The sequence below is a fragment of the Parambassis ranga genome, chromosome 3, assembly GCF_900634625.1.
Source record: "Parambassis ranga chromosome 3, fParRan2.1, whole genome shotgun sequence".
NCBI lineage: Eukaryota > Metazoa > Chordata > Actinopteri > Ambassidae > Parambassis > Parambassis ranga.
Genome location: NC_041024.1, coordinates 14,960,267 through 14,986,946, shown reverse-complemented (window position 1 = coordinate 14,986,946; position 26,680 = coordinate 14,960,267). Strand labels below are relative to the sequence as shown.

At 44.7% G+C, this 26,680-nt stretch overlaps 2 protein-coding genes across 2 annotated transcripts; one reads left to right on the top strand and one right to left on the bottom strand.

Moving 5' to 3' along the window:
• Positions 1-321: 321 nt before the first annotated feature.
• On the top strand, positions 322-2,374 carry LOC114433678 (DNA replication complex GINS protein PSF2-like). Its single transcript, XM_028402322.1, has 5 exons — positions 322-483; positions 627-741; positions 1,075-1,174; positions 1,249-1,375; positions 2,048-2,374. The coding sequence occupies exons 1-5, from the start codon at positions 394-396 to the stop codon at positions 2,174-2,176; spliced, it is 561 nt and encodes a 186-aa protein (XP_028258123.1). The 5' UTR covers positions 322-393; the 3' UTR covers positions 2,177-2,374.
• A 136-nt stretch (positions 2,375-2,510) lies between these two features.
• LOC114433307 (genetic suppressor element 1-like) lies at positions 2,511-26,202 on the bottom strand. The gene is made up of 16 exons (XM_028401803.1): positions 25,936-26,202; positions 24,109-24,306; positions 17,638-17,846; positions 13,516-13,682; positions 13,021-13,221; positions 11,356-11,523; positions 10,878-11,242; positions 10,365-10,695; positions 8,396-9,039; positions 8,148-8,260; positions 7,761-8,025; positions 6,753-6,866; positions 6,201-6,572; positions 5,651-5,986; positions 5,361-5,464; positions 2,511-5,093 (listed from the first exon to the last, which is right to left on the bottom strand). Exons 1-16 carry the CDS (start codon positions 25,967-25,969, stop codon positions 4,953-4,955), a joined length of 3,762 nt encoding a protein of 1,253 aa, XP_028257604.1. The 5' UTR covers positions 25,970-26,202; the 3' UTR covers positions 2,511-4,952.
• Positions 26,203-26,680: the final 478 nt, after the last annotated feature.

Sequence of the window (26,680 nt, the reverse complement as noted above, 5' to 3'; positions counted from 1 at the left end):
TAAAAGGCAATTTAAATATTCTCATGTCACAGAGAACATGTGGCCCTTCCGTTTATCTCTTGGTGAATATTGCCACCCAGTGGCGCTTATCTGCAAGTGTTGCTGCTACGTCACGTGGTGCCCACTTCCTCTTTTTAGACCAGCTTGTACAGCAAAACGTGGTAAACCAAAATGTATTGTTTGTGTCTTACCTTAATTTCTAGTTAAAGTAGATCTGAATCTGGATCTGGAATTACCTACAAAAACATGAAATTTGACCGCAAACACACCGACATACAGTGCTGAGTTTGTTTCCGGTTGATGCCATCGTCGTCACTTCCGCTTCACGCAACTCGCAACGCGGGAAAAGTCTGCTGTTGTTGTGAAGTTTAAGAAACTAAACTACAAAGAGTGATGGATCCTTCCGAAGTGGAGTTCCTCGCTGAGAAGGAGGTGGTGAAGATTATCCCCAATTTCAGTCTGGACAAGGTTTATTTGATCGGGGTAAGCACATCTATTAAACGTTTAGCGTTCATACACATCAGTCACTCCAAGGGCACGCTGTGTTTACATCACGTAGAATGAATAAGTGCACGATGGCGTAAAACTGCGACCTGTTGCAGAGTACAGTGTGTTTCTGTCCTCAGGGAGACCTGGGGCCCTTCAACCCTGGCCTGCCTGTGGATGTTCCTGTGTGGCTGGCTCTCAACCTCAAACAGAGACAGAAGTGTAGAATTGTTCCTCCTGACTGGATGGATGTTGGTAAGGTGCAAACACTGTTTGATGGGTTGCATGACAGTGTTTTAGTATGTTAGCTCTTTACCACACAACACAAGATGGCAACATTAGATAAAGTCACTGCACTAATAGGTTTAATAGGCAAATCAATTGTAATACTTTTGTATTATTATTATCATCTGTAATAGTGCCTAAAAATCTTTTCCTTGTTGTTAATTGTTGTTAATTTTTCTGTTACCTTATTTTTCTTATCTTGCCTTTGCCTTTTCGTGCCATGCTTATGAGGCATTGATGTGTTTTTATGTATTTTGATCTGTCCATGTGATTTCCTGCTGTTTTCCCTTCTCCAATGTGCAGAAAAACTGGAAGAGATGCGGGAGCTTGAGAGAAAAGAGAACACCTTCACACCTGTTCCCAGTCCTTATTACATGGAGCTGACTAAGCTGCTGCTGAACCAGTGAGTGATATAAGCTGAGGCGCTCATGGTGTGCGTGGGGTCCTTTCTAACATGGTGTTGGTCTTTTTTCATAGCGCATCTGATAACATCCCTAAAGCAGATGAGATACGCACGTTGGTCAAAGACATATGGGACACTCGTATCGCCAAACTCCGCCTGTCAGCTGACAGCTTCATTACTCAGCAGGAGGCTCATGCCAAGGTAACATTCATCATTATGCTTCAATATCTGGCGGTCGTATGTTAGAATTCTATTCTTTCTTTCTTTTGTTTTTTGTAATGTTATTTTTCATTTTATCCAGAGAAGCTGATGTGTTAAACAGCTACAATAATGCTGTAGTTTATGTAGAAATACGGTGACTTTAAAACATACCAACTGTGAACTGAATTATTGTTGATGCCTAAAGTATCTTTGACATTTGTTTGGTAAAGTGGGAACCTTGTAGCCCTCTGTAAATCATCAGGATTACATGTCGATCTCTGTAAAATTAATTGGGATTATTCTTTTATCCTCATCTTGTGGTTTGCTTTCTGTTTCCCTGTCATCGTTAAGGTCCAGCACACTGACTCATTAGAGGAAGTTGCAGCAGTCTCCTAATTTATTTTTTACTGGAAAAACATAGACAATCAGTCTACTGTGTCATTTATTTATCAGCTATTATAGCCTCTGTGTGCACCTCCTATGAGTGAAAATATAATGTAATATATAAATGGTGCTTACATTAAAAACTTAATTTGCCTCTAACTCAATAATTGTTTTGAATGAAGTAGACATGAAGAATTGGGCGGCAGAGCAATATTGGCATTTTTTTCTCGTTTACCTTTTTAACACTGACCATGCATCCTGACTAACTCGGCTTGTTTCACTCTACAGCTGGACAACCTGACTCTGATGGAGATCAACACCATACGAACATTCCTTCTTGATTCTCTGAACTGCATGTACAAGCTACGCTCCAATCTGCAGCCTGGTTCCAGTAAAGGACAGTTCACGGACTATTGAATCAAAGTGTCAAAGGCCTGCTAAAAGGGTATTGATCTAGTCCCAAGTTCTTTTGAAAGGCTTGAAACTTCCGATGAACTGAAACATCTTATTCAGCCTTTCAGACTCCTGAACATAAAGCATGTATGCTTTATGTGTTCCTACTGTTTGCGAAATCTGAATCTTCAATGTATGGTGTCAGTGATAGTTTAAAATAACCACAATTTATGCATGTTTCCTTGTTTGATAATAAAATAACTTAATAACGGTAACTGGTTTTATGAAGACTTCTCTCAGGAAAAACTACATTAAACTTTTTCATGAACTAATACCCACAAACAGACAGCGGTTGATGTTTACCATTTTTGAAATATTTTATTTTCTTTTTTGTCTGAAATCACAGCCATATATTCATAAATACCTAATTACTACATTCAACAAAGAATATATTACATTACAATGAATTCAAACAAGTACAATTTAAAAACAGGATTTCACAGCATCTAGACATCCTCCACTGAGTAATGGGGCTATTGCATGGGCGTGCATGGGGTGGAGACACAGGGAGGCTGAGCATGAGGCTCGCCTCGCTGCACCCTTCTCCCCAGCTCGTTGGCAGCTTACCTCAGCATGCATGCTCCCTCATTTTACTGATAGGCTGCGCTGTTAGCGCTCTTCTGCTTTGAAAAAAATGACAGACTGCACTCGGGTGTTCCTATGATCTGACTTAGGCCTCATTTTTAAAAATGTTGTATGATCAAACAGGTTCTCAGATGCACTTGGATACATAAATTTAGTGTCAGTTGTGAAACTACAGTTCGTGCTTCAATGTAAGATGTAAAGTCCCTGATCACTGATGGTGGGTGTAGAATGTCCGATGTGTGGACTACAACTCATTCACATGCTCCCAATTTTTGAGGCACTTGTAACATAGAGTGTGTATGGGGAAGTTGTGCTTCTTTTGTTTGAAGTCTAAAATACGGAATCCTTCACTCTTTCACATCAACCACCGCAATGATCTACATGCCTCACTGACGTCCTTTAGGGTCTTAAGTTGTACATAGGCTGGAGTTACTGAGTATAAAGTCAGTGTGAAATACTAGCCAAATCTCAGGGCAGCGTTGATGAGGGCCTACAAATTGTAAACAGGTTTGCACGGTAAAGTTACCCTTTGTGTGTTATATGTACCAGGAAAGCCCAGTTTGAAAAGCTGTTATGTACATCATATTGGCAACTTTGGACAGTAGGTGAGGGAGGAAGCAGTAAGGAGAGGGGCAAAGGTATTCAGCAGTGGAACATGGCCGTCCTGGTTTTAAAGTTTGGCTACCAATTTGCAACTATAATCAAAATGAAGAATCCAAAATGCTACCGTTTAGTTTTTGTTTATTTTGGCACTATGTACTCTAGTGGCTGCGGGTAAGGGCTTGATCTTATAAGGCGTAACATTATGCAAAACCGTCGTAGTTTGAGTCCAATCCTGTATTATGTTTAAAAAAAGAAAAATTAAGATCCAACGGTAGGATAAAGCATCAAAAACCATTTTTTTCTTCTGGTTTCTCAAGAAACTCTTCATGTCTTAAGAAAATAATAAGTCAGTCAAGTACTGAAGTAAAAAATATATAGCTATGTGTGTCACTGTAGATCTGGTTTCTGCATGAGAATATCACAAGCTAACTAGTCATGCCAGCAGCAGTGAAGCTGACCAGAGGAGTTGCTGAAATGGACATTAAAACAGACACATGTTGCTGTGAAGGAGGGGGGATGAGAGGGCAGGAGCCATGTCTCAGGACCTCTAAGAGGCCAGATGAGGTGGCTGTGGCTGGGTCTCAGCTGCGCAGTGCCAGGACAGAATAAGAGGAGTGCATCCTGCTTTCTCTCACTCTGCTAAATGTCTTAAAACAAGCTGTTCTGGCCAGCAGCAGTACAAACACTAAAAGCAAGGCTTTCTCTTCCAACCCAAAAAGCATAAACATATAAAAATGGCAGGCTTTTTTTCTTTCAAAAGAACAATGATTAAAGTAATAAAAACATACAAAATTCTTTTTAAGTCTTCATATTATGTACAATACAAGGCTGAAGCACCTTTTAAAATTCTTATTTTCAAATTTCTATTTTGAAATAAACATTTCCTTAATTCTTTCCAAAAAATGTGCATTTTTCTAAGTTCTTCCCTAATTTGAACAGTTCTTTGTTGTAACACAGTACCACCAGGTAGTTCTTCAGCTTTTATTCTTAAGTGCATTTCCAGTTCAAAAGCTCATGTGGCCACTGTGATAAAAATCAGTCCCAACTGACCAGAAGCCTTCGTTTGGAGATTTGGAGCTTTCAAGTCTTGTGATGACACCCCTCTGGGGGCAGCTGCTCCCTCATTGGCAGGATTGTCTGTGTAGCTGTGGCGGTGAGGGATGCAGGGACTGAATAACAGAGCAGCAGGGACTGAAGAATGTGAAAAACAGGTGCCTGTGCACGTTTGTGTTGACCTACAGCTTCTCCTGCCCCGTACTCCTGCTGATTTTGTGGTTGGCTACATTGGCACACTTGAGGGGCTTGTGGCACGTTCCCGGCTTGCCACAATCCAAAGACTGCCTGTCCTTCACTGAATGGTCATGTCTCCTGTGCATTCAACTATCTATCCATTCATTCATTCCATTCATCTTTTCATTCATTCAACTTATCTAGCCAGCCATATTCTCCGTCATGGAGCCATGAGGACCAGGCCATGAAAAATAAACTCTGGGTATCAGTCTGAAAGGAAAGGTGGCTGGGGCCTGGAGGCCATCAGAATAGCATGTCAGGGTCACCTTGGAGGATAGCCTTTGTAATGGCCGCCTCTCGGCCAGTGTGTCTGTGGCAGCGTCAAACACTTCCTGAAGTGCTCCAGCTCTGCTTGTAGCTTCTCCCTTTCAACCGCCAGCTTCTGTCTCTGGGACATCAGGTCCTACATGACCAAGAGGTAGGACAAAATATAAGCATAACAAAACTCACAAGGTCATTTCATACAAACATTATTTAGGATGGTAGAAGGAAATAAAAGACATTAAATAGTATAGTGGAATTATAACTAGTCTGGTCCTAAAATTACCATAATTTATTCCAAAAGTACAACATATGTGCGATCTTCTGAGGGAAAATCAAAAAGCAAGGTTTCTTGACCACTGCTAATAATATAATTACATATTGTCATGTGTGTATATGTGTGTCTTACCCCCATAGTATGAGACAGCTGCTCAGCAGTCAGACTGAGGTTGTAGTTCTGAGCTTCTAGTCTTCGACACTGTGTCTGCAGTACTTGTCGCTCCAGACTTTGCTCTATGTGATGACACAGAAAGAGAAACAGATGAAAAAAAAGACAAAACCGTAGTGTCGTACATACTTGGAGTGGATTTCTGCTACAAATCACTAATCTTTAAAATGATGCAAAGATTGAAGGACTATGGACAGTATGTACAGTACATTACAACACCAACCTTTTGCATGTTCAGTGTGGCTGCCTACCTTCAATATATTCCTGATAAGCTTCAAATATAGATTCAATTCCCTGCCACTTGGAAACAGGAGCCTCCTCTTCTTCCTCATCCTCCTCCTCCTCAGAGTCCTCTGGACCAGACAGGTCCTCCCTCATCCCAGAGGCCTCCCTGTGCAGGGGCACTGAGAAGTGCTGCCCATTGGACTGAGGGTGAGAGTGCGAGAGCGGATGGGGAAATGGCTGTGCATTTGAGTGAGACTGCGAATGAGGCTGCGCCGGTCGGCCAGGGGCGTTCTGGAGCTCTGGAATGTTGTAGTGAACAGAGGACTCCTGCAGGTTTGATGACTCTGACACCCCTGTGGCCCCTGTGTGAAGGAGTGACAAAGAAGAATTTAATACAGATATCTTTACAAAAAACTAACAACAAATATTGTCATGAAAAAAATCATTTGTTGGTTCTCAGAGTTGTATGCAATTATTGCTTTAATTCAAAGGAGAAATGTACTTTAAAAATCATTATTAAACACTCTGTTTCTATCAGAGGTTTGTTGGTCACGAATTGTCTGGTATCTGGTTTACCTTTGTGTTTCTGCAGAGCTTTCTGAGTGGACTGAAGCACAGATTCATGGAACTGCTGGGCAAATTCCTCCGGGGTGAAGCTGTCCCAGGGTTTTGTGCGACCATTGACACTATGAAGACCCTCTTTAGCCGACAGGGGGAGTGGGGGTCGCAAGCTGTTTAGCAGGCTGGAGCTCCTCTTTGAGATCGGTCCCTCACTGGGCCCCCGGGCCTTGTCTGGGTAGACAGCTGGAGAAGGGGGTGCCTTTGGTCTTAATGTGTCCCCAAGGGGCTTTGGGTGGCCATTGGGGGATGCTGGGCAATGCGAGGAGGGGCTGTGTGGTCTGACATTGTGGTGGTCTTCTTCAGAGGAAGGCTGGGCAAATGCTGGATCTGGATTATTTCAGCATATGTTAGTCATGATAAGGTTCACATACCAACATGTGTAATGCTGCACTGAGAGCCAGCTTACCACATTACATGTTTACAGATTCATTTAATGTAAATTAAAGAACACTTTAACTCAGACTGGGGGAAAATTTATATGAGTATGTTCACAGGCATGTGTCTTACCAGAGATCTGTGCTGGAGGGCTCTTACACAGCGGATGCGGCGCATGTCTGATGGTATCCAGGGTTACACTCTTTTCTTTAATGGCCTGAAGCAGCTCCACTACCCGTTCATTATCTAAGATTAAACAAAAAAAATGTAGCATTAATCCTGTCCTGTCATGCTTTCATTAATACTTACTCATGTGTATGTGTGTGTAAAAGGGTGTAACCTCACAGTATGTGAGGTTGTGTACTGCCACCTGTAGGCAGTAAACTGTAAACCAAGGGAATTGCATCACAATCTCTCTAAACCCACTTTTTGGACAGTGTGTAATTGTGGTCTTTTTGAGGACTAGTTTGAATATTACATTTTAGTAGGTCTTGGTGTTAGGCAAAGACTTTAATTGAAAAGGGACTGCAGGCATACATTTAGTTACAGTACGCTGGGAAATGCATTATGTCAACAAGTGTCTACAAAGACACACACAAACATGAGTGCGCGAACGTAAATAGAACTTCTACTGCACCTTTCTAACTAGGGCAATGTAAAGCATTACATTGTCCATAGTGCTTACATTGTTTAATTCAGGCTGCATATAATTTAGAGCTAAGAAGTTGACACAGTCATTTTTTCATCCCTTTTTAATTTCCTTTGAGGCTTGAGTCAGCATATGTATTATAGCCAGTAAAACAGGCAGAGCTCAGCTGAAGAAAAGCTGTAGAGCTGTTTGAGAAGCACTACTTTAAAGGGATAAATGAGCATCCCATCAGTGTGCTTCTTTACTCTGCTGAAATAAGACATCAAAGAGGAAAAATATTAGTAACAGATGAAAAAATGTGTATGGCATTTTAGGAGCACAGGGTCAGGTCTATGTTATACTCATTTCTAACCCTGTTGTTGTGTCACATAGTAAAATATATACGCCATCACTCAATAGCTTTCTTGATATAAAAAATGATTTAAACCATGGTTTATAAAGAATAGCAGAGAGATTGATTATATGTAGTATATTAACTAGAATCCCCTTACCTCTCCTCTGCTGCACAGTCACATGGGAAAGACTGAACATGGTGAGGAACCGCTTCTTATCTTCCAGCTCTGGTGCCCTTTCCATCTCCTCTGGGGTGAAGCGCGTGCTCAGTTGAGATGGAGTAGGAGTGCGTTTAGATTGCAAGGCAGGTGGCGAGGGGCTGCGCTCCCTGAGCATCCGCCTCCTCTTCCTTCTCTTCTGCTGCACCACCTCATCCCGCCGACTCACTGTGGTCAGGCCAAATACTCCCAGAAAGTCTAATTTCTGTACAGAGAAAAGTAAATCATCTTCATGTAGTTTTACCACGAGGACTCATTATATTAACATATTAACATTAATATTTCCATCGTGTAGCTCAGCAAACATATGTTTTGCAGTGTTTTTACCTCTGAGGAGTCATCCAGCTTGAGTGGAGGCTGCTCTGCTACTCTCCTGAGATGAGCTCTCACCTCCTCCTCGTCACTCTCATCATATGAGTCATCAAGCTCATAGTAGTAACCTACAGTAAACACAAAGGTCATTCCCGACTTCCCAATTTTGTTATCCCCTAATAAGAGTGTTACATTGAAATGATAGTTTATAATTTTCTGAGCATGCAATAGCGCAGGCTAACAGGTGTCATAAGGGTAAGTACCTTTCTCCCTGGCTTCCCTTCTCCTCTTCTCTTCCAGGTCCAGCTTACTGACGGGCCTCCGGTGCTGCTGAAGGAACTCATCATAGATCAACATTGTGTCTGGACCCATCCCCAGTGTGGTTACTTGTCCCACTGCTGTCCCAGTGACTAATCCTAGCCCTTGTCCATGTCTACTGTGCCCTGGGTGTCCCTGGAGGCTTTTTAGCCCAGCGCTGCTTTTTATGCTTCCCTCTAGTTCATACTGGCTAGACAGAGACAATGATGCTCTCTGCTGGCTCAAAAAGGACTGTGTGGATTTCTCTAGATCAGCAAGGAATGTGCTGGGCTCAGGTAGGCCTGGTGGACCTCTTAGAGGGGGATATTTCTCCATTGCTCCCACATCTCTCCTTCGGGCTCCATCCTCATATTTCGAAGGCCCTGGGGGCAGCCGACTGAGCTCATAGTGTCCCATCCCTGAGGGCTCATGGTTGCGTCTGGACTCTGAGGGTGTTTCTATAAGAGATGCAGGGTTCCACAGGGTAGTGGGAGGGGGAGGGTGGTGTTCACGTGGTGGCTGTGGAGGTTTGGGAGAAATGAGGGGAGGAGGGGCACCTAAGTGAGGGTGGAGTTCCCGGCTGCCTGGTTCATGGTGATTTGGTATAGATCTGTAGAGATACAATGAGACAGGAATTGTGTTAGGCATACAGTAAAATCAACAAAACAGTATTTCCCAGTCAAATACATTATACAGCGACACACAACAGTGTTCATATGCCTTGCCTCCTTCCTTCCACCCATGTCAGTATGCCTGTGGATTTGCGTGTCTGTGCAAAGCAGTGTTATCAAGCCCAGACAGAGTAGCCCAGAGCAGAGTGAGGATATGGCCAAGACACACACTGTCCTCCAGATACACAGGCCTGTTTTTGATCTGTTAGGCCAATGTACTAAGGCAATGTAAGGCATGAATGTGCACGCACACACACACAGACACACAGAATGAGAACAGTATATTGAGGCAGAAACCAGAAGAAATTTTATAACTGACAGGCTGCCAAAGAAGAAAAAGACTGACATGGGCAGGGGAAGCAGACTGATGGATTGTGAGGAGGGGAATCACACTTAATGATGAAAAAAAATGTGAAGAAAAACGTGTGTACACTGAGAACAAATCTGTAAGGAGAAACTTGAGGAGGAAAATGGTGTCGAAAAGAGGAACAAAAGAAGGCAGATGGGTTATGGACACTGTCAAAGCGTCTTTTCAAATCAAACCTGGCAGGAGCGCCCGCTGCATGACCAGTCAAATTATCTATGCCTCCTGTTTGTGTTTTCTTTTCTGTGTGTGTATGCGTGAGTCAATGTGTGTCTTATCTGCAATCTGCAGCCTGTGAGCTGTGATTCTGTGATTATACTGTAGAGTTACTGATAGCAGATGTGTGCGTGCGTGTGTCCTGCTCTACCAGCATTAACCACAACCTCACTCCTGACTCACACAACACAAACAGCAGCACATTAACAAAGGAAGTAGGTAGGGGGCTTATGCGGTGCAAGGTTGAGAGGATTACTTAAAAAAATAGCCTTTGCGTATCCTAACAGTCCCACTTTGCCATTCCTAGTGATGGAACAACAGTCATTACGATCCCACATCCAACATCAACCTTAACACAGCTTTCTGTTTTCCTATACGTCAGGCTGGGAGGTAACATGGACGAACATAGAGTCGATGTGCTGCTTTTGACAGGGTTTATCTTTTTTAAAATCCTTTTCCTGTCCTGTCTGAAAACAAACTTCTAAAGCCTTCCAGGCATCAAAACACAGGCACAGAGAGAGAAACCCAGTTCATAGAACTGCTTGTCTCCACCACACAACATAGGCAAACCAACACAATCACCAAGACAAATAAGTACTGCAATGCCATTTGGATAAATATATAAATGTGTTTTTGCACAACTTGGCTGCACTGCCAACTTTAGCTGTCAGGGTGACATCTTACCTGTGTGAGTCTGTCCTGTGATCTGGAGTGTCAGCCGGCCGGCCAATGTCCAGGTGCTGCTCCAGAACCTGCTGGCGGAATTCAGACACCTGGTACTGACGATCCTCTTTCTCCTGCCGCAGCTTACGCTGCCGCGCTAACCACCTCTCTTCTTCATTGGCCCTCTGAGTGATCAATGAGGCTGGGAGCCCCGTCCCTACAGCGCCGGGCCCCATGTAGAGTCCATGGCCTGAGATCAGACCAGGGACAGCATGATGTGATTGGACCACTGAAGGGTGAATTCCTGGTGGGACAGGTTTGGGAGCTGGAAGAGCGGGCTCTTTGGTTTTATCTGCAGAGGTAAAGGTCAGGGTATTTAAAATGAAAGAAATGTTAAGGTTACATATTATCATCGGTTGTTGCTGATACAGCTGAGACAGCTTTAGTTCAGTTTTAGTAGAGGTGTTTTTTGCAGACAAGTGTTTATAAAAAATAGGATTGTAGCTGATAGAGTTTTAAGGCATGGACACATACCAGCCCGACTAGGGGTTAGTCTTTCAGGCTTGGTTCGTTCCTCCTGTCCTCTCATGGCATGGAGCTCAGCCAGGTAGTGGTTCTCCATGGCCTTTGATGCCTGCAGCTCCTTCTCCCTGAGCGCCCTCTCCTTCTGCCTCTCCAGTTCCTTCTCTCTTTCCCTCTCCTTCTCGCGCTCTCTCTCACGCTCCCGTTCACGCTCGCGCTCCCTCTCCCTCTCTAGCTCCTTTTCCCGTTCTCGCTCCCTCTCTCGTTCTCTCTCCCGCTCCTTTTCTCTCTCTGCCTCACGCTCCCTCTCTTTCTCACGCTCACGTTCCCGTTCACGCTCCCTTTCTCGCTGCCGCAGTTCATCCTCCAGCTGAAGCCTTAAAAAAACACAAAGTGGAAAAGAGAAGTCAGTGAAATCAGAAAGGACAACACAAAATCATGGCACACTGCTGTGCTCTACTTATATGCACAGAAATGCAAAGGATTTTACCTCTCAGACTGCAGTGCTGACAGGGAAGGGTGTGTGAAGTCCCCAGGATAGCGGACTCCTGGTAGGTGCATGTGAACAGCAGAGGGATGGATGGGGGGTAATGCTCCCCCTGTTGGCAGTGGATAGAAAGGTGACCTCAAAGCAGAGAGGCAGAACGGGTCATCCATCCTGGAACATAAGGATTACAATAAAAAAAGAGAAAGAGAAAAAGGAGTCAGTCTCCCTTGTGATATCGCAGCGTTCACTTTCATTAACCTGCGTGCCTCCATCCCCTAAAGCGACGACATCACAGGGTCCTCCATCTTTCAATGAGGCAGCAGAGTCTGTCAACTACCCTCAATCACCACACAGCAGCCAGCAAGAGACTGTGCTATATGTTGATGCACAACTGTATCTTTCTGTGTGTGTGTGTCTGCATGTACGTGTGTGACATCTACTGCTCAACCCCTCATTAAATCCATTACAGTGCAGTGTGTGATGGCTGCTGCAGTCCTGTGATCTTGCTTGGTTGACAGACCAGGGCCACGGCTGTGTGATAGCTCACAGCAAGCAGGGCCCTTCTCAACACACACACATCCACAGAGTCCACGTGATCACACATTGTATACCTTTTAAATCTTATTTTCAACAGGGCTACTGTGCTGTTACGCTGGTAAAGAACACTTTGACAGCAGGGTATTCCCAAAGGTAAATATAAACACCTCAGATTCTTTTCTACTGATTTCTTACAAGCACACATGAACAAACTTTAAAGATAAAAACAAACCAACCAGCTGTTGTTCTCTTTCCCCCATTTTATTTACATCTATAACCTTGCTTGGATATGAAAACAAGAAAAAATGAGTCATCTCTTAACTGGGGTGGCTTAGACAGCTTTAAAACATATAGAGCTTTACAAACTCACTGTTCATGTTTCAAGCCACAAAAACTGTCAAATAAGTGGTTTTCTGTCTTGTGTTATAACTAAGTGCACTGAAATTTGCACTAACAAAAGTGTCATCATTATAGCACCTCTGAAGGATGTCCTTGTATGACAGCCTACCGTTCTGCAGCCACTGGCAATAAACATTAATGTACATCAATTTTTAATCACTGTGTTAAAAGCATTTTGACACAGCTGACCTGGATATTTTCAGAGAGAAGCTTTTTGGAAGCGGCCTGTCAAATGAACACTTATGTTATACAATACTTAGTATATTCACATCCAACAGTACAGTTGACAGTTGATTTGATATTGGTCATTAAAGAAGCATGTTCTGTTTCTGTTTGGGTAACCTGATTCAGGCTTTTTTCTGATATGTTGTTACTTTTCAGCATGTGACATTGAACATACATACAGTGCATTAAAAGCTTTTTTAAACATTGCAAATTACCCAATGCACATTTTTTGTATATTTTATTAACCTGTCTGTTTTCTGTACCACCATCTGTCTTAGTCACATCTCACTTCATCTCTCCCCTAGCTTAAACAAAAACAAAAAACAAATCTTCAATAAAGCTCTACCACTGGGAACTTACATTCAAGGTCAGTTATAAACTTAGCCATTTACTGCTGAGTCTAAACAGCACATATTCTTCATTCAGTTTTATGCGCTGGTTTTGCACAATTTGTACTCAGAGGAAAAGGGTGCCACATCAACAAAACAAATGACTGAAAAGATGTACCTGTATGGCGTGAAGGACGGGTGGGGCAGGTAGCTGGGGTGGTAGTATGCAGCTGCAGCAGCTGCTGTAGCAGGGTCCAGGCCCAAGGGCAAAGAGGGCATACGGAGGGCATCCTCAGTTGTGGCATAAGGCCGAAAACCTCTGAGATACTCCTCTGGCACAGGACCAGGGGGTACTGCATTAGGCAACTGTCTGGGCAGGCTGCAGGTAATAGAAGGAGATGAGGCACAACGGAGGACAGATATGGTTAGTTTGATTTGTTTGTGTTCACTGTTGTGGAAACTCATTAGTTTTCACCAAGAAACTATATAGATTAAAATTGTTTCTCAACACCAGTGTCAACAAGACAAATGTGTGTTGCTGCTGCTTATTCCAGCGAGATTAATCTACCCATAAATAATCAATTGTACACTTAAATCAATACAAGCAGAAACTTCTTTTATGTGGACTTTGCAGATCTGATGAAACAGTGCAGTGTAGCAGTGGTTGACTCACTTTAGAGGCTGAAAACGTGAATCCTGCATGACAGCACCAGGGGTGAGACCAAAGGCATAGGGATTTCCCAAGAGGTGAGCAGGGACAGAGGGGCCACCCTTTTCCTGGGAGAGAGACCCCTCTGCAGCCAGACGTTCCCTGCTGGCCCCGCGAGGCCCCGAGTCAGCCTGCAGAGAGATACAGCAAAAGAGTCTTAGTCATTGTTAGTGAGGACCTGTGACCGTCACGCTTGTCACTGCTCATGAAGCCCATCCTGAGGGGGAAAGACAGGGCAAAGAATAGGCCTGTTTGTGTTGTGACAGCCTCCCTCACCCTCTTTTCCTACCTCAGGCACTTCTATACATTTTCTCACACACACACTACCTCACAGTAACAGACTCAACACTTCTTAGAGAAAAAAAAAATGTTGAAATGGAGGAGGCAGGCAGAGTCATAAAATAACAGACTCACTTTCTAATTGTAAACAAGAGATGTCATCCTTATGATCGATGAGAATGTGGTAATGGCAGACAACAGCAGTGCTCCTAGGGAGATGACGACTTTGATCTTAGCAAAACGTGTGCCTGTGAGTGTGCACACATATCTTATGCACTTCTACAGGGAGGACAACAAAGTCCAAAAAGCAACATGCCTCTGCCTCTGTTTCTGTTTCTTCCTTCTCCTTCACCTTCCCTCCCTCTCGTTGGCAGCAAGCCTGGTCTCACTTATCCAATCCCACAACAAACACACACAGACACTCAGCAGGCGCATACACCGTTTCAGCGCTACAAAGACATCCTGCTGAGGGAGTGGGAGTGCATTTTTGAAGCTTTGGTTTCCCTCTGCCAACAAATGCAATTGCAGCAGTGAAAAACCTACAACGCCGGTATGTTGTACAAGGAAATTGTTTATCGAGGGATATACAGTTGAGGAAGGTTTTCACAGAATTGGTGAAACACTTATCTCTTGAAGTTGAATAAGGAACACGTAAAAAGAATAGAAGCATGAAGAAAGGATTGTGAGAGATGAAGCAATAAAAAAAGGTGCGCAAGAGGAGAAGGCAGTTCTTGCCCCACTGAATTAACCTTTGTGCTCCCTGGGATTAGAGGGAGACCTTACAGCAGAGCTGGCCTCTCTCTCTCTCACTACTGCCTCTGATAATACAAATCCCATTTAGTGAGCCATTACCTCGACGTCCTGTTCCACTGACCCTGGCTGACACTGATGCGCTAACAGCCAATCTTAAATGCCTCTAATGTTTAGACTCCCCTTAGCACCCTTTGTATCTCGGACCAACTCCTCTCACACACACTTTGTAGTAATTGGATGTTACAGTTTGTTACTTTTGTATTGTTTTTGTGCTTCACTAAACAGTACTTTAGCTTTCAAAGCTAGCCATCTCTATTGTGGGCCCCCATCACAACCCTTTTATGGCCACAAGGAAAGGGTGAATGTTCCCCAGTGCTTTCATATACCTCCAATTAAAAATCAAACAGTGGTTTAGAGGTTTTGCCTTTTTCTTTATTAATTCATTCACTTTCTTTTCTAAAACCACATTTTGTTACTCATAAGTGCTCTACTCCTTTCAGTCACACTGTCACTTTATCAGTTGTGTGTCACCATGATGACAACTTTGCTGACCGAGTGACTGGCGTTTAGCTAAGCTGTCATTGTTTGAATAGTGCTAGTGCTACATGTCTGGGTAGTTATTTACACATGAGTGTTAAGCACACTGCCCCCAAGTGTCAGCTTTGTTTGGGTGTGTGTCCCAGCATATGTAGGGAGGAGAGCAAATTAATAATAGAAGTAAATCACTGCCTATCTGCAATTTTTTTAGGCAATAGTTGGCATCAAGCTGGAAGGTGCAATTTGTCTCAGGGGCAGGGTTAAATAGCAACTGGTGTTAATCCAATGATTACCACTAAATGATATCTGTTCTTTTCCCACAAATATCACTTTATCATGATTCCTTGGTCATGTGTTTTATGGTTGATACTGTTTTGAAAGAATAAGTCTCTTCTACATGTGAAATGAACATGAAATTAAGTGCTGACATCTGCTTGAACATAGTCAATATGTGTGCATTTGTGTAGCGCTGCATGACTGTATGCATGCACACTTTCAGAAACTCATGCAAAGGTGTGAGTGGAACAGGTCTGAACTTTGAAAAAAAAGACCTTCCATTCCCATTAGAGAGCCACCTGAGCCACTCAGGCACCTACACATTCAACCAGCCATCCCACTTTGACCTTTCAGTTGCCAAAAAACATGGCCTTCTATTCTCAAAGACACACTATTCACCAGCAGACTGTCATTCGCACACACTACAGAGCACAAATACAAGCATTCAAGCTCAAAGACACATCCATTAACAGCCATCTTCCTCTGTGTGAGCCAGGCCCCTGTAACCCTCAGTGAGGGTGGGAGACCCCGCACATTGTAGAGTGCTCGTTTACGCCTCTCAGATGGAGCCATGAATCCAAATTGCCAATTATAAAGCAATTACAGGCAGCAGCGGGAGCAGACTCCTGCAGTCATTAAAGCAAAATGCCAACGCACCAAGCCCTCCCTCCTTCATTGCCTTGCCTATCAACCCCCCCGAAGACAGACTCATATCTCAGCCAGAGACAGAACAGCCCTCTAACACAGAGAGAGCAGGACACTTGCACTTGTCCTGGAGCAAACAACAAGTTTTTCTTAGATGCTTATACACTGCAGTCTCTATTCATCATTTTCTCTTTTCTATCATTCTGACAACATGGACATTTTGATTGTGTGCACTTTGTGACCATAGTTGTTGTGCCATGTGCTTGCTCAAGTAGCACCACAGAAACAGGGGAGATGCGTTGATGCCGTGTTCTTGACACGTCCCTGCTGCTGTCCCCAAAACCTCTACCCCCTCATCACAACCTTTTGTCCACATCACCTTCGTTAACTGCCTCATTCTTTGGCTGAGTGGCCTCAAGGCTGCATGTAGAGGCACCATGAACCCAGTGACAAGACCTTTTTAATTTGAGCTTGACCTCTTCCACACACACAAAAAACACTGTTCAAACCACACAAACACATGCAGGCAACAAAAATGTATAGAGAATTAGAAACAAATATATGGAAGATTGCGATATGAGGTTTATTTTGGCTTTTTATTTTTATATATTGTGGCTTTTAAACTGCAATGCTAAAGAAAAGACAAAAAGGGTGACGTCACTGTGAGAGCTCCCTTGTCTCTCCAGCCCCTGCCAGCTTTGGCTGACCCTTGAACTGCCAAAGGGTCAATTCGTAAAAGCTACAGAGGGTGAGGGTGGAGGGATGGAGGGGTGGAGGTTCCAGGAGTGAGGACAATGGCCTGAATGCTACAACACATTGCTGGCTGACTGACCTCTTTACTCACCCTTCACTATCCCCACCCCCCACCCCTTCTGTTTGACTCTGGGGAACCGTCAAAGTGTCTAAGAGAGTTTCCGCATGTTGCTGTGTGCTGTTCATAACCGTGCACTTGGCCTCAACCATTAGCCCTGAGCTGAGATAAGAAGGCTTAAAGCAAGACCATAATCCATAATCCACTCCTTATCAAAGCAAGCAGCTCTCCCTCTTTCTTCCTCTTTCTACCCCCAAGTAGGTGTCAGGCTGACAAGGCAAAGGATGCAACTGACTGCTTAGGTGAACACCCTGTGCCTAAAGGTGATGTTGTTGGGTTTAGGAGGCTCATTGCTGCAGCTTGGAAGGGGCTGGTCTCAGGGCCAAGTAGGAGAGGGGCTTTAGGAGCACAGATGTTAGCTGCCGTTGAGGCTGTCACCTCGATGTCCCCATGGCAGCTGGTATTGTTTAACGCATGAAGCCATTGGGTTGGAGGGGGGGGGGCATTCATAGACCTGCCAGCTATGTCACATGTACATATGTCAAGTACATTCTGCCACTCTATACAATGCAGGGTAGCTACAAATCCATTCATCCTCAAGAGCCTGTCTGTGTGCACATTTGTGCATTGAGGAAAACTGAATGTCGCTTTAACAGTGAGATAAGAGACAGAGAGACGAAAACAGAAACTAAGCAACATACACAATCTTAGACTTCTAAAAGAGCAACTGAGGAAAGGGAGTGGATATAAGGTCAGTGTGAGTGGGTGCTTGAATGTGGGTTTACCTGGCGTCCCTCGGTCCTCCACAGGCCGTTACTCGTCTTTGTTGGAGCAATGGTGACTACAGGTGGAGTGTTTGGCACACTGTGGCCTGTTGGGGGAACCAAGACTGGTCCTGGACCAAGAGGGCCCCTTTTGGGTGTACTGACTGGAGAGCTGTGGTTTGTGGCTGGGGAGGACACAGGAGATGACTCACTGCTGATGGAGGATGCAGCTGGAAAAGGACAGGGAAAATGACATGAAAGAGATGAAATAAAATCCATTAAAGTAATAATGCTCATAGTTTATGTTTTCCTTTTTTAATGTAAGACTAATGTAATATCACCATAAACTTGTAGCTGTTTACCAAGGGAATAAAAAGGAGTTGCAGCAACATAAAGCAAACAAATAATGCACACACACACACACACACACACACACACACACTTGGCCAGATGGATGGCTCTAGGCATCTTTTATGAAGTGACAGTGATCAGGATGAGCAGCCCTGTGAGAGTCACACAGCCTTGACATGCAGGACACACATGCGTGTGCGCACACTCATACACACCACAGGAACACACTGCTTGAAAGCGAACTACCGTACTGTACGTATATGCGGCGCTTGCAGCCACACACTGTTTCTCCCTCTACCACACACACACACACATACACAGCAGGTGGTGAAAAGCTGGCCCAATGAGCTTCTCGCCTGCGCTGTAGCTGTGCCACATTAACAAAGCCCTCCAGGGAAACCCTGTAGCGCAGGGTCACGGTCTGGTCACATGCCTCGCTTTCCACACATCTCGCTTTCTCTCTCTGTCTAGTTCCAAAGCTCTCACATTATATTCTCACATTCATGTACATATATCACTGCAATGTGCCTCCATACAAGCTGCAGTCACCTCTTCCTTTTACCATTTTTTGCTCTCTCTCCTTTTAACCTATGTGTTTTCTATGCATCCTCTCATTCCTTCGCTTTTCTTCTAGCCTCTTCTTCTCTTGACAGTACAGTGTGCTGTATGTCTCCTCCACTCAGAACGAGCGCAGCATTACACAGTCAAACTGGGTCACAACCCTCTCAATGGGACACACACTCTGGTGCTGCAAAAAGGACAGCAATAGATGTGTGCTTATGTGTGAGCGAGCAGGTAGTGTGCTTTTGTGCATCATTGGGCTTTCATGCAGCCATGTAAAAAAAAAAAAGGTAGCTGAAACCTCAGGCCAGTTTCAGGTCTGCTTCCTCTCCAATTATCACCATCAGAACAAAAACCACAGATCTACCCAACCGCCATTTCTTTCCTGCTTCGGTTTCCATGGCAACATAACCTAACAGACAATGTCAGCTTACAGTAGGTGCGGTCAGGTTATTGAATGGTTTTAAATACTTCATTCTGACTAATACTACTGAATAATAGCAGGAATCAATAAATGCTGTGAGGTGATGTCTAGAGAAAATTTTAAAATCTATGTGTGAGCTGACAAGGGTGGGGTGGGAAGGGGGTGGGGGCAAAATGTGAAAAAAAGTTGTACAAAGAAAAGATGATGATACATGTGAGGTTAGACATGAAAATGAAAAATGATAGGAGATAGGGAGTGATTGGGAAATCACACAGACACACGCACACAAACACAGTGAGTGAGCCTGCAAAAGAGGTGCGAGGTGAGGCGAGAGATGGAGCGGAAAGAAAAGCAGAGAGATAAGGGGTGCAGATGGGTGAGTGGGTGGTGGGTGTGGGGGTTTTGAGGGGGGCAGTCATATCTTGTCTGCACAATGGCAATTAGCGGCCTAATCCTCCCCCCTCACCTTGGAGAGCCATTACTCTCCCCTGCAAGACTAGGCCAATCAATAGCAGCCCACTCAGCCTGGGGAATGGAGCTACACTTAATACAGCTCTAGTGTCACATCCTATTCACTCATCACACATAGACATCATAGACTCTTGCAACATGCATACACAAGGATGGGGGAACAAATAAAGCTGGAGGGAGGGAAGAGGTGGTGGTGGTGGTGGGCTGATCACAGTGATTCTGAACTGCTAAGCAACAGACCTCTACTCCATCTATCTCCCTCACTCCACCTCTCTCTCCCCCATCTCCTCCCCATCCTTCTCCTTTTCCATGTATAGGCAGAACAGACCAGAGAAGAGGCTGGGCAGACTAAATAATTAAGAGAGCAGGAAGAGGAGCAGGTGAGAGGAAGAAGGAAATAAAAGAAAAAAGAGCCGTCTCCCAACAGCTTCATTCTCTTGTTGCTGCTCACAGAATCTTTGTACACTTCTAGGCGTCTTTGCATACGCACACAAAAACACCAACAGCTATTATTCTTCTATCACTGCTTCCTCCTCCTCCTCTCCAACAATACCCCACACAAACACCACCCACCCACCACCTCTTCATACACCCTCCTTCGTTTTCCTTCTGTTTGTCAAACGCACTGCCTGCCAACCAGACGTAGATCTGTCAGACTCTGTGCACAATTTTCATAAACACATTTACCATACTTGAGGCCAATATTGGCAGTGAAATATGTCAGTGGTTACATCTCTGCGTGTGTTCATCTACTATATGTATGTTTATCCCACTGCTTTAACCATAGAAAGTCATGTGTTTCCATAAGCCTCTTTCTTTTATCAAGCCTCCATCCCTCCTCAAAGATTTCCTCTTACTTTTTTAAACCCCCTCCAGTAATTGCCATAAACCAATGCATCTGTTGCCCCTCCCTTATATCACACTGTCATGTGATAGGGGAAAAAAACCTATATGTGGGACATACGACTGGCACCAAACTGGTGTCATTTCTGCCATATGCTCCACCCCCTCCATCTATACAGCGAGAAGATGGCCACACATGCTGGCCCTGTAGGGATCGGAGGAGAAGGAATGAAGCACTAGCCTGCGTCCCCAGAGTGTAAAATGGGCTCATCAGCTCTCAACCTGCACTTCATTAGCAGTACTGATTGTCACTTGCTTGGTGTGTTGGGGTGTGTGTGGTGTGATGATGGGGTCGGGAGGGGGATGCAGAGAAAGAGAAAGACAGAAGGAGAGGAGAGAAGAGAAAAAGAGAGAGAGAGAGAGTGCTGTCTTAGTCCCAAGCTGTGTGTGATTAATGTGAAGCTCCTTTCTCTATCGCCTCCTCTATTACGAGTCCCACTCTCCCAGACTGCCTCCACACTTGACCGCTCAAGCTGAGCCACACATGCGTGCACACACAGACACCCAAAAGACACAACCAGCAGCAATAAACAAACAATCCAAGCTTTGGTCAGTGGCTAAGGCCAAGTGTACCTGCATAGACAGAACATTTTATTTACCTTAGCCACTGACCCAATGAAAGTGAGAGATGATCAGTTCATTTATTCAGCAGCTATAGTGTCTCTGAACCTCCGAAGCCTGGATAGAAAGACAACGCTACACAAAAATGCCCTACTGTTGCCAAACAGCCCCTTCCAATCCTGTGCCACCACCACCACTGTCAGAACAGCCAAGCATAGCCAGCCCTGCCAGGCTGCTCTCCTCCACCCCGCCAACACACCCACCCCACCCCACACCTCCACCCTCGCAGCGTGCATTACAACAACATCAGCACTTAATTAAACAGTCCATTTCACACCTGGTGTGCATAGCAGTGCCCAGCCAACCCTGCATCCATATGCCACCCCACCAGCACACACTAGCACAAGCCTCAACATGTGCACGCTAACACACAAACAAAGTGATGCACACACACATTGCACACACCTGCTACTACAGTCTTGGCCATGCACTGACAACACAACACAAAGCCTGTAATCTGCATCATTGAGTTGGGGGAGGGGAGAGAGGCACAGTGTGTGTTGCTGTGCCAGTGAGAGAAAGGAAGACGGTACAAGATGGCGGATGGAAATAAGAGGAGCAATCCTCTGTGCCTTCTGCTGACTATACAAACTGTATATTATGCTTAAATGCAGCTTCACTACTAACCAGAATCACAAGAGGTGTAAGGTTACTGTGTATATGGAAATAGAAAGGGAAAGTAAATGAGCTTGTTTGTGAGTGTTTCAGGGACAGTCACGGCCTGAAGGGTTTTGCCTTTGAGAAACACATATACACAGATACACATGCACACACAGACACAGACAGACACAAGCACACACACACAGACACACTGAGCACAGCAAGGCTGTGCGAGCTCCAGGCAGGCTCCAGATGGAGAGGTCAGAAACACACTGCCCTGCTGTCCCAGCATGCTCTGGGCTCCTAGAAACAAGGGAAGCCTCCGGCCACACACATACACACACAAACATACAGATACACACAACGTAAGCAACACCTCAGGTTTTCACAAATCTACTAATTACTTCCTATTTCTCTTTTTTCCAGCCAGTTTATTCAGTCTATCTTGTATACCTCTAGTCTCCCTTCTTTTTATTCTCTCTCCAGGCAGCATACTACAGTTGATATGAACACAGTAATGAAACTCACGGTGTTTATGTGTGTCAGAAAGTGTGAGAAAAAAAAAACAAATGAGAGGATTAAACCCAGATCTCCCTAATTACCGTAATCAGATATCAGCAGGTCTGCCTTTTGGAGGCAGTGTGTGCTATCTGTGTCTGTGTTTTCTTGTACATGTTAGTGCTACAGTGTGTTCTTTTGCAAGTGTTCATTGGATGAGAGTGTGTCCTTTTTGCTGCTCCGATACTCATTATCCATCACCTCCCCTCTTCAGCACAGCGCTCACTACACAGAGCTATTCATTATACTCGCCACAGACAAGTGACGATGTATGTGTCTGTGAGTGCGAAATGGGTGTGTGGGTGTGTATATAAACAGCAGCCGTGCTCAGGGTCTTAAATCAGTACAGCAGCCGGTGGCAGTGATACTAGTGCTCAAACCTAACTAATTCCTCAAGGCACTAGGACACTGAGTCATGGCATCTCATATTTACAGCACTACTCAGCTCAAAGCATCAACCAGAGGGCAAGAGAGAAAAAGAGGTTGAGTCAAAAGGTAATGAAAGGACAGCAGGCTGCTGCATGCAAAGAAATCATAAGGCTTACATGGTTGCAAAGACAACTGTTTGTATGTGTGGGGGTGTTTGGGTGTGTGCTGCCTATAAATACAGGCTCTGCAGACAGAGAAGTGACTGAACTCTATAGGCCTCTTGTCTCTCTGCCCACCCTGGAGCCGGTGCTCCTAACATGGGCAGTTGCCTCTTATGCCTAACGGCTGACTCACCCACACATCACTACCTACTCCAACCAGGCAGTACAGTCAGCAGGCCTCAAAAATAACAAAGGGGCTTTTTGTGCCTTTAATAAAAGGTGGCAGAGTTTCATTAGACAAGATGTGCTGTCTGTTTATATGACAAAGACAGACAGGAGCTCCCGGCTTTGGCAGATTGTGAGTTAAGAATCAAATGGCACACACTTATTCTCACCTTGCTATGCAGCATAAAAAAAGTATTAAAAAGCATGACCAAGCAAAGTATATATGTAGATGAATGTGACCAAGCAATGAGCTCTCTGCAAATGACAAAACAAAGCAACAGAGATAAAAAAGAAAATTTCCATCTAAAAAGATGAGTCCACAACAAAATGAAGGTGGGAACAGATTTTTCGGTTTGACCGAAAGAGAAAGTAACATTGCTGGCATGCAGGCATGAAGGAATGAGGAGAGATGAAGGGGTGAAGGACTGAGAGGGAGGTGAGGAGATGTTGAGTCTGAGCACTGTCTCTATGTGAGTAATAAATCATCTGCAGGCCTCTGGGTCCCAGACTGCAGTGGGCTTGGAGCAAGTGTCCAGGGACAGCCAGGAAGGAGGGGACCATCTGATTTAAGAGCCAGAGCAAGGGTGGACAGCTGGAGTAGCTGGGCCTCTCTGGAGCCAAGGCATAAAGCCACACACACACATATATGCATGTACACACACACACACACACAGAGTTGAACTCTGATTCCATACGGAGATGCTTCCTGGTGAGGCACTCACATGCAGATTTTGCTTTATAGGTTTGTCTGCATATTTAACTATGAAAAATTAAGAGACACTTGGGCACACATGAAAAATGCTTGCATGTAAATGCCCACTTTGAATAATGTTTTACTCTTAAAGATAATATAAAATGAATAACTGGTAACTCAAGCTTCTTGTGATTACTTGATATGCGTACTAGACAGGAAAGAGCTCTGGAAGACCTGGATTCTTCATGTGTGTAGCCACCAATTTTTGATGGGGAAGTGGAGAGTCTCACACTGACAAGCACACCCAAGCGTACGTGGACTCACACACAGCACATTAAGTGGGTCAGCTAGAGTAGCTCCTCTTCATAACAGCATCTCGAGGGACACCAACTAATTCAATCCTGTGTGAATATCACTTCGTAGCTATTAGCAGTTCTACACAGATATACATACCAGCTTTGTGGAGTATGCATGTATGCAAACAGAGTTGAAATAAACTCTATAGTGCACTTTCAAAATGTCACTTCAGAGTTGTGCAGGGGGAGTGGCTTTACCTCGAGGTTCTTCAGCCTGTTTTGCCAGTTTACGGAGGGCTGCAGCAAATCCAGAGTGAGCTGACTGGGTAGCTGGGCTTCCATTGGCTACGATAGAGCCGTTGAGAGGCGACGGAGTAAGGGGGCTGACCGTCGCCGTGGTACGTGTCGCCGTGGAGATCATTCCTAAAGATGGTGACTTTGGCTCATGGCTCATGCCTAAAGATGAGGAGCATAAAATATAATTAATTAATGTTAAAAACCCTCGAACTTACAGTAGACATTAAAAAAAATAACAAACATTGCAATAAATGTGTGAAGTTTAATGCAGACAATGGCTATGCCCTAGGACACACAGGGATCGTCAGAGCAGTGTGTGTTGCAGGGTATTTGTGTGTGACAGCTGGGAAGGATGGGGATTGGTGGTGCAAGGGGCAAAGGGGCTTTGGTTGTATGGCTTGGGTCAGAGGTTAAAGGTTAGGAGGGCAGGTCACCCTTCCTTTACTCTGAGCTTCAGCCGACTGCGAGTCTGCCAGAGGTCCATCATCATACAGTTTCACAACAATTTAACTGGGCGTGCTCCAACATTATCAGAGTGTTTTTAGTGATGGAAATTTGTTTAGTGCCATATATGTTAAATTCAGTGCAAATACATCCAGTGTGCTCCATGTTAAAATGTAACAAATTAGCAACTCACTGGCTTCCTCAAATAACCCGTCATTTAAGAAAAAGTGTTCCATTCATATTGTGCTTAATCCAATTAATGCTGCCAAGGAGGTGCTACTGAGAGCCTACTCTACTCAGAAAAAGAACAGGATGGTCTAAGACTGGGCTCAAACTTGCAGGAGCTCTCCAGTAGTTGTGAAGGGGTAAAAGGGGTGAGGAAGGTTGAGACGGCTGTTCCTTTCCTTCCTGTGTATGTGTGTGTGTTGAAAAGTGACACCATGTTGACAGCCCTTCGGTCAGTGGAATCCCTGAATGCCAGAAGGGAGTCTGATAGTCCTACATGCTCAAGCAAAACACACACAGTGTAGTTTGTGTGTGGCAGGGCATTAACCATTACTGCAAAACACATCCACACATGCCAGGGATGTTCAGAATCCACCTCATATCAATAGTCAAGGTAAACTTCCAGCACAACATCTGTGCCCACAGACACACAGGAACAAGAGTTGCTTGCTAATTATATATCAATAGCACAATGAGATAAGTAGGAGTTATATCTAGGTTTATCCCAGAGGCTGAGAGGGCTATAAAAAGATCATGTTCCCTTCTGAGTAGAGAGCAGAGGCACAGCACCCTGTGCGTGTGTGTTTGTTTGAGTGGACACACACAGTGGCAAGTCAGGGCATGAGAGAGTGAATAGCATTCCCAACACCTCTTGAGTTGTCCTGCCTGTAACCCCCGCAGTTACCCAGTGCACTTTGAATGAACCCAGCAAACAATATAATGTAATCAACAATGACGAAGTCTCTGAACACACACAGCACCATTGACGACTAGCAAACAAGCAAAACACACACCAAGTCCAGTGCCAGTCACATAACTTGACTTTGTTAAGACAATAGAGTAATGCCTCCTCCCTGCCTCTTCAGAGAAAGTCAGAAAAAAGTCAGACAAGGAAAGTAGTGGTAATACCCAGCAAAACTTTTAGCATATACTACAAGACAGAGCACAGTGTATTTTAAGACACAGTACAAACAGAGACACACATGTAAGCAATATGGTATAAAACAGACAGACATGCATACAGCTTGACAAATTCACACAGAGGCAACATATCCGGAGGTCTGGGCAGTAGTTCGTGAACCTCCTTCATAGATTAAAAGTGTGGCTAAAGCTCCTTACTGCACAAAGGAGTGGAGCCGCCTGGATCCCCCATGGCTGCATCTTCACATTGAGCCCAGCCCAGTACACACCGGCAGCGATCGACAGGACGCACACCATCTTCCTGCTCTCCTCTCTCTCGCCCTCAGTCTATCTATCTTTTGCCCATCCACCCTCACCCTCCCTGCCTGCCCGCCTGCCTGCCTGCCTTCCTGTCTCTCGCACTGCAGCTCACAAAGACCGTTTATAGCTTATCTAACAAAGCAACACACCACACACACTGCCTATCTCTCCCCTCCTGGCTCTGGCTCTCTCTCTAAGTGAGAAAACAGAAATTCTTAGGCTAGCAGCTGCTGCGATGTCACATGACCTCATACCCCCGCTTCCCTCCCACCTCCCTCCTCACACTCTCCCTCACTCCTCCCCTCTCAACCTATAATTCCTCAGCCATTTGTAGATAACAGACACAGGCATGCATGCACTGCCAAGGCGAAGTGGAGGAGGGGGAGGGGAAAGGAGAGGAGGAGGAACCGGGGAGGGTGCTCAGCCGGTCACTACATCTGACCCCATTGCTGGGGAGCATCAGGCAGCGTGTGTGTGTGTGTGTGTGTGTGTGTGTGTGTGTGTGTGTGTGTGTGTGTGTGTGTGTGTGTGTGTGTGTGTGTGTGTGTATACATTTAAATGGACTGGGGGAGAGGGAGTTTGGTTAAATATGTGAGGTGCCTTTCCCTTCTTAAGACAAAAAGAAAAAAGAAGAGAAAGAAGA